At 39.2% G+C, this 7,470-nt stretch overlaps 1 protein-coding gene across 1 annotated transcript; it reads left to right on the forward strand.

The window, feature by feature from the left end:
- Positions 1-843: 843 nt before the first annotated feature.
- Positions 844-5,507, forward strand: fgf17 (fibroblast growth factor 17). The gene is made up of 6 exons (XM_070964708.1): positions 844-875; positions 960-996; positions 1,281-1,458; positions 3,332-3,438; positions 3,710-3,712; positions 5,217-5,507. Exons 1-6 carry the CDS (start codon positions 844-846, stop codon positions 5,505-5,507), a joined length of 648 nt encoding a protein of 215 aa, XP_070820809.1.
- Positions 5,508-7,470: the final 1,963 nt, after the last annotated feature.

The raw sequence follows: 7,470 nt of genomic DNA on the forward strand, positions 1-7,470 counted from the left end.
AGGCCTTTTGTCTATATGATTTGCTTTGGCCCCTTTTACATGAGCTGAAGTGTGACCAGTTAACATAAGATAAAAGGGGAGGTGTATTGGGGGATGAGGGGGCAATGGGCTCTTTAACACCTAATTGCCACACCCAAGGTGTCATTAGGCTGCCACTTTTAAATACAGTGCTACAGTAATGATCTGCATTAAAGGCAGACTGAGGGATAGACTTGAATCAAATTTGAAGTAAAACTCTGAAACCAGCATTGCTGTCTTGGCAGCAAACTTCAGGGTTTGGATGCGGAATATTTTATTTTTTTTGGGCGTTTTCTTTTGCAAATCTCAAAGAATGTGAATGATTTTTCTGCACAACTGCATCTCCATATTAAATCATCATTAGGGCTCCTGTCTCTGTGCCCACCCACAATAGACAGATTTCAGGGAGGGACTTTGCCTTTCAACATTTAACCAGTGAGCAGCCTGATCTCGGTGAGACAGAGGGCTTTTCAAAACCTGGACATAACCCAACCAGACCTGCACCGAGCCGGGGACCCCTCATGTTTTGGGCTGCGATGGAAAGAACCACCTAACAGCTTTTTATAATGGATGTATTTGTTGTTGATGGGCTGCACGGATCTGTTGAAGAGCTCTTAACCTCTCAGTCAGCTGCCTCAGCTTTTTGCTAAATGTGAGGAGGAATAACTCCGAGGTGCGTGTATCAGGAACTTGCTTGGTGTGGATGGACAGGTCAGGAGTGCATATGCAACACTGTGGCTGCGCCGGTGGATTTATTGACCGCATCCTTCTGGGATTTAACTGCTTCAAGATTCTGTTTCTTGATCGGATGAAATAAAAAGAAGAATGCATGGAATAAACCAGCGCTGTATTTACATGTAAGACGACCGACAGATTGTATGCTTGTACGTTTTCCACAACGTGACTTCTGAATAACTCTTCATTTATTGTTACTTCTGCAGATCTTTTCATTTTTTCGTGCTGTGGTGCCATGCCCAGGTAAGCGCACTAAATACTTGCTCCACACTGTTCATTTTAAGAAGGAAGAAAAATGATAATAAATATCTGTAATATATCACTTCTGAATTTCACATTTGAGTGTAACGAATATTACTTACTATATTATTAATATTACTTACTACTTACTTTACTTGTGTGAAGGAGAATTCGATGTGTAGGACAGCCTGTTCTGTTCTGATGGTTATAACATCGACTATACATTTCTCTATCCCAGATTAGAAAGAAAAAATTATGTAATTTATTTTTCCCTTTGCATAAATAAGGGGGAGAATCACCCGTCTCCTAATTTTAAGCAGTATGTGAGGACGCAGGGCGCAGTGACGGACCAGCTCAGCCGCAGACAGGTCAGAGTGTACCAGCTCTACAGCCGCACCAGCGGGAAGCACGTCCAGATTCAGGGCAAAAGGGTCACCGCCACTGCTGAGGATGGAAATATGTACGGTAAGAGCTGACCCCAGGCCTGCTGCTCATCTTGTGGGACACTTGGCTACTTTTATTTTTTGTTGAGGAGTTCATCCAACAGTAGAGCCCCATAAGAATCCTGCAGCAGGTTTTGCGTTATTTCATATCCTGCACGCTTCACAGCCAAAGTACTTAAAAGACAAAAAATGATGCAGTCAGATATATTTCTTTTTATTTTGGGACTAAATCAGGTTTTGGAGCCCCCCCCCCCCCCCCAGTTTGTGCCTCTCTCGTATTACCATTCCTCTGCAGTCACAGGACTAAGCATCCTGTTTTCTGTAAAATCAACTTCATTAAACTTTGAAAAACCCAGAAGGTTGTTAAAAACGCTTACATGTATTCTGAAGGTATTTCCAGTATCCTCACAGACTACTGCAACCTTCTGGATGAAAAAAAAAAAAAAAAAATACAAGATTTTTAACCTGTCTCAAGTTGTAGATGTATTTTTAAACATGTTGCTCTTTTTGCACACAACACAAATATTTTCATGAAAATATATAATCTTGGCAAGTAACATCATTACATAGGCCTACACTACAACATAAAATATGATTGAACATTTAAAAATTTTAGGTTCATGTTGTACAAATTGAGTAAGGGGATATTTGTAATTTCCGGCCACCATCCATGTCTGTGTCAGAAATAAGCAAACTGCTTAAAAATCTTTTTATCCTGCAGTGGATGGAATATCTTGGCATCATTAGTCAGAAGATCACGGGGTTAGTCATTTCAGAAAATCAGATGCTTATTTCTGTTACATTTATATGATGTGGGGCTAGTTTTGATTGATATTTGCATTTATTATTATTATTATTTTTTTCAAAAGGGGATATTATGTCTAGTAGTTCACTCAGTAAAATTTGAGCTGGAGCCTTTTTTGGCTGTATTGATAGCGATTTTTGCTAACTCTTGGTAAACAAAGATCAATAAATGGAACTATTATGTTAAGCAATTATTCAGAGGAATTAAGTGAAGCTCTTCAATAGAACACACTTTATTGGTTGCTGACAGTGCAGCTACAAAGCCCCTGATGGAGACTGATATCCTTGGTTATAACCAGCAGTTTCACCTCCAGCCTGCTTGGCCCTCCCTTGGTGAGGTGTTTTCAGGCCTATATGTTAATTCAGCCTCCCTGCTGTATCCATGAAGCCATCGTCTGGCGAATTAGCGGCTGATTAGGACAAGTCCTTTGTTGCTATAGCCCCCAATACACAAGGCTGTTGTAATTCCCACTGGCCATGATTGACTGCAGGACAAATTCAATTGAGGATGTATATTCTACTTCCAATAAAGCTCTTTAATGTCTAATGATAACATTTGTTTAATCATTTGATGTGAAAAGTATCATTTCCTGTTTCTCAGGCCAATCTCAAGGCTCTTATTGACTCAACAGTTTTTGTAGCTTCTGTTCAGTCCACAGAAAAAAAAGATAATTCAATACAAAATGTTTTGAAATTACTACAAATTCTTGTAGTAACGGATAACATAATGAATTTTCTTAAACTTTTGACATACTCCATTGTCTCTGTTTGAGACGAAAGTGCAGACCAGAAGCGTTAATGAACAAAGAGCAGACCTTAAATACTGTTGATGCCTGACATTGTGCAGTAGAGTATATATTGTAGTCCTTCATATATGAGCCTCATAATCAATGTGAGCCTCAAAGAGATTTGAGCCTATAGTCTAAATATTGTCAAGGGAACTGCATGTTTCATTATTTATTATCATTTATTATTTGTTTGGGATGTTACACAGAACTCTTGAAAGTACAAACCAAAAAAAAGTCTGGTTGGTGGCGTTCCTGTCTTTTTTCCCTTCAGCTCCTTGACCTTCTCCTCTCTCTTTCTGGCAGCTCGACTTTTTGTTGAGACCGATACCTTTGGCAGTCGAGTGAGGATAAGAGGTGCAGAAAGTGGGCGATACCTCTGCATGAACCGGAAGGGGAAACTAGTTGGAAAGGTATAATATGCATTTCTTTTTTTTCGACAATGAGGAGACTAGTGGCAGCACATATTGAAACATTGTATTGATTTTAGTTAATGGCAGTGTTTAATCAGTGCTGTGACATATTTAATGAAAAAGCAAATGCTCTTTTTACATTATGGCAAAATTTATTTTCACACTAGTGACATTTGTTTTAAAATTTGCCAAACATACAGATACTCTGAGCGTGTATGAATCAATGCAAAACCAATGTTTCCCTCGGTCCCAACCAATTCATTTTGGACAGAAGGTGGACATATGACCACATCTGTGAGTGGTCAAACAGCTCTCCAGTCAACACGTCACTGGAACAGAAATTAAACATCTATGTATTTATCATGAGAGCTAACAACGTGTGGCAATACAAACGTCAGTGTAGCTCCCACACTAAAACTTCAGTCCATTGTCATTGTGGTCTCATAGCTTGTCAGTCACCCCAGGACATGATGTGCTGGAAAAAAGCAGTCCTCAGAGGACTGAGTGATAGTCACTCAGTCCTATTGGCCATGGCTGACAGCGATGAGGGGAAAGTACCCTCCCATTATGCACCGCCTGTGTGTTTGGTCATATGTCAGCTCTCCACTTCCTTAATGGAAATGGAAAAGATGGATTCACATATCTGGCTGACATGACAAGTCATAAATCTATTTCTCATCATGGTTCAGAAGTGTATCCTAGAAACTGTGGCTGCTGTAATGTCTGTTTACGCAGATAAAAAGTACCCTCAGAGAAAGACTTGCACTGCCAAACAGGTCTCAACTCTTGTAAATAGGAGTCAGAGTCACTGAAGATGAAGCTGCTCTTTTAGAAGGACAGTTCTTTTTCCGATTTTTTTGCTATAAGTAGCGCAGGTAGGATAATTTCAATGCTTATCAGAATTGGGTTAGATGAGTAGATCGATACCACTCTCCTGTCTGTGTGGTAAATATGAAGGTACCACCAGCACCTGGTTAGCTTAGCCTAGCGTGACTGGAAACAAGAGGAAACAGCTAGCCTGGCTCTGTCCAAATTCAGCTTAATTTGCCCTGTTTAATAGAGAAACTCTACACATTGTGGTTTTACAGGAACATTATAAGCCAAACTATTTCTGTTAAATAAATGAGATATAACATGTTAGCTAGTGAGCTTTAGAGGTGCTCATGGGCAGATTTTGCCACCTTTTCACAGTCAGGCTACTAAGCTAACCACCTAGCTGGAGCTTCATACTTAATGGACAGCTGTCAGCAATAAAGCAACTCAGTGAATTTGCCAAATTGTCAAACTATTAGTTAAACAGAAATAAACTGAAGAAACTGACATTTTTCTTATTTGTATTGTATTAAAAATTCCAGACAGCTAAACATGAGGCTATGTAGCCTTCCAGTTTAAAGCTTTTAAAATGACTAAAGGGTACACAGTGAAACTCCTGCTCAACTGTGGCCAATGTGGTTACAAGTGATAATTGTGGTTAATGCTAACTGACCCAGTAATGTACATTACACTGCAATATCTTTCTTAATTTTGCGAATGTTAGTTAACATTACAAACCGTAAGCTACTGGTCATACCTGACCAAGTAAGGCTTAAGAGGGAAGAGTCTGTTACTTTCTAAAATTACATTGTCCTGTTTTAATAATGTTTCCGCTTATTTGAAATCTTAGGACTTACATATTGGTAATAAAGGTGTTTGATGTGGATGTTTTTTGGCTCCTGTGTATATGAATGAATCAGACAATCAGATTTAACAAAAGCAACCTTTTCTGTCTCCTCACGCAGCCCAACGGCCGGAGCAGGGACTGTATCTTCACAGAGATAGTCCTGGAGAACAATTACACAGCCTTCCAGAATGCCAAGTATGAGGGCTGGTATGTGGCTTTCACACGGAAAGGGAGGCCCATCAAAGCCTCCAGGACCAGGGAGAATCAGAGAGAGGTACATTTCATCAAGAGGCTACATACAGGCCCGCCTCCCTTCCCCAACACGGACCAAAGCAAACACTTTGAGTTCATTCGATTTCCGGCCACACGTCGAGCGAAGCGGAACAGGAAATCACGTACCTCTTCCTAACATACAGCAAGAGAAATGGACTGATGACAGTTGTGATATAGGACGAAACAGATGCGATTCTATTTTTGTATATTTTTGATAGGTAAAGATGGTTGAAATGCCATAAATCTAAAGTAATATTGCTGTAAAATGATCATGTGTAAATACTGAAAGAGAGTAAAGAAGATGGATTATATTTAATTGTCCTGTGTGTATGTGTTGACTGGTGGGGAACGGAGAAGGATTAAGGGACTTTATGACAGGTGGATAGCAACAACCTGCAGCATGATAAAGGCAACACTTTATTACCTGGAAAACAGATGGCTGTTTCTGAGATAGGAACCAAATACACATCCAAGGTCAAAACACTGCTCCAAGGATTTAACATGCTGCATGAACAGTCAACCAAAATATATCCATAATACAATAAAAAGCATTTTCTAAGTTCAAATCGACCATCAAATGACTTTCTGTGCCATGCCATCTCATATAATAGACAGGTTTCCCATTAACTTAAGTATTCAGGCCCTATTATTTCAGATTTTTTAATGCAGAGGGGGGAATAAAATAGTGTGTAAACCTCATGGAGAATCTTTTAAGTGACTCAATAGCAGTTGTAATGGTTGATGTGGTAACTGATTGGGCTGCAGCCAAATTATCAGCTACAGCTGAACTCTATAATTTTTTCAACATAGAACAACTAAAGGAGCTCTTAAACAGCCAAAACTTCTGAACTTAACTGCAGGCAAAAATAAATAAATAAATCTCCATGAATGAAATTGTGAAAAGGTAACATTTTAAAAATCACATCTTGTCAAACTCATACAATTTGCATTAACAATGACGAACAGTTACCATCAGCACACCTTTGTTCCATCCTTCTGTACTAATGTTAATTTGTATATCTCCTGTACAGTATGCACTGATTACAGTGATCAGTGTTTAGGACTTAAAATGCCTCATGAGCATCAATGATATATGATGTTACAAAAGCACAAAATATTCTTCAGCTAAAAGGGACCTCTAGAAAGTTATGAAAGGTGAGAATATATTTTAACCTGATCTGAAATGTACTTACTCCTAACTCACACTCAGGTGGTGGGACTCAACTTTTAGATAAATATCACTGTTTTATCTTAATGATGCAGTTGTGTTAAATACAGTCCAGAGCTGAGTTTCAAAATATCACCCTGAACTAGAACTTGAAAGAAAGTTTGTGATTTTGGGATCTCTAGTGGATCTCATGGTGACACTAGAGGAAAAGTCAGGGGATCACCAAAGTGAAGAGGATTCAGCCTCTGGGTACTATGAACATCTGATCATGGAAACCTATGAAATAGTGTTGAGATAAATCAATGTGGACCAAAGTGGTGGACTGACTGACAGACCCACACTGCTTTCCCCAGCGCCATGCTGCTCATGTGGTACATATAAACTGCTCGGCTGTCAGAAAAGAATGAACTGTTGTCAGTGTTGTCAGTTGTACAGAATATAATTACAGCTGCTTGCAAATTAAGACAGTAAATAGTATTAGTGTCACATCCTGCACCAACAGCTGTAATGATGCTGAATGTGCTGCATATCATCATTATCTCAGAGCCTTGGAGAAAATATCAGAACAGAAAAATAGATGATAGCAGTTCACTCAGGATCAACCTGAAGATGGAGTATAGGAGCGATGGGGAAAAGGATGAGTCCAAGAAGTACATCAACAACTCACAACCACCAGTGCTCATGTCACACATAAGATTAATTGTATTAGATGTATGTGTTGCCAGGACTGACACGGTATTATGACAGATCAAAATGCTATTTGGAGTTCAGCCAAGCAATATAGCTCTTTTAATGAACTTGGCAAAGAAGGAAGGCATGAGCCTTAGACTGAATTAAAAGTGACTGTAGGAAATGTGGCTGTGTTTATGTGAACGTAATGAGATCTATTTTTGCCATGATGATAGGAAAACATTTGAAAACAGGTTGGTGA

This window comes from Chaetodon trifascialis, chromosome 6 (genome assembly GCF_039877785.1).
Source record: "Chaetodon trifascialis isolate fChaTrf1 chromosome 6, fChaTrf1.hap1, whole genome shotgun sequence".
Classification (NCBI taxonomy): Eukaryota; Metazoa; Chordata; class Actinopteri; order Chaetodontiformes; family Chaetodontidae; genus Chaetodon; species Chaetodon trifascialis.

Bases quoted from the DNA above. Each gene is read 5' to 3' on its own strand.
- fgf17 (XM_070964708.1), top strand. From the start codon at position 844: ATGCATGGAATAAACCAGCGCTGTATTTACAT. The intron at 876-959 runs GTAAGACGACCG...TTACTTCTGCAG, and splicing joins AACCAGCGCTGTATTTACAT to ATCTTTTCATTTTTTCGTGC. The intron at 1,459-3,331 runs GTAAGAGCTGAC...TCTTTCTGGCAG, and splicing joins TGAGGATGGAAATATGTACG to CTCGACTTTTTGTTGAGACC.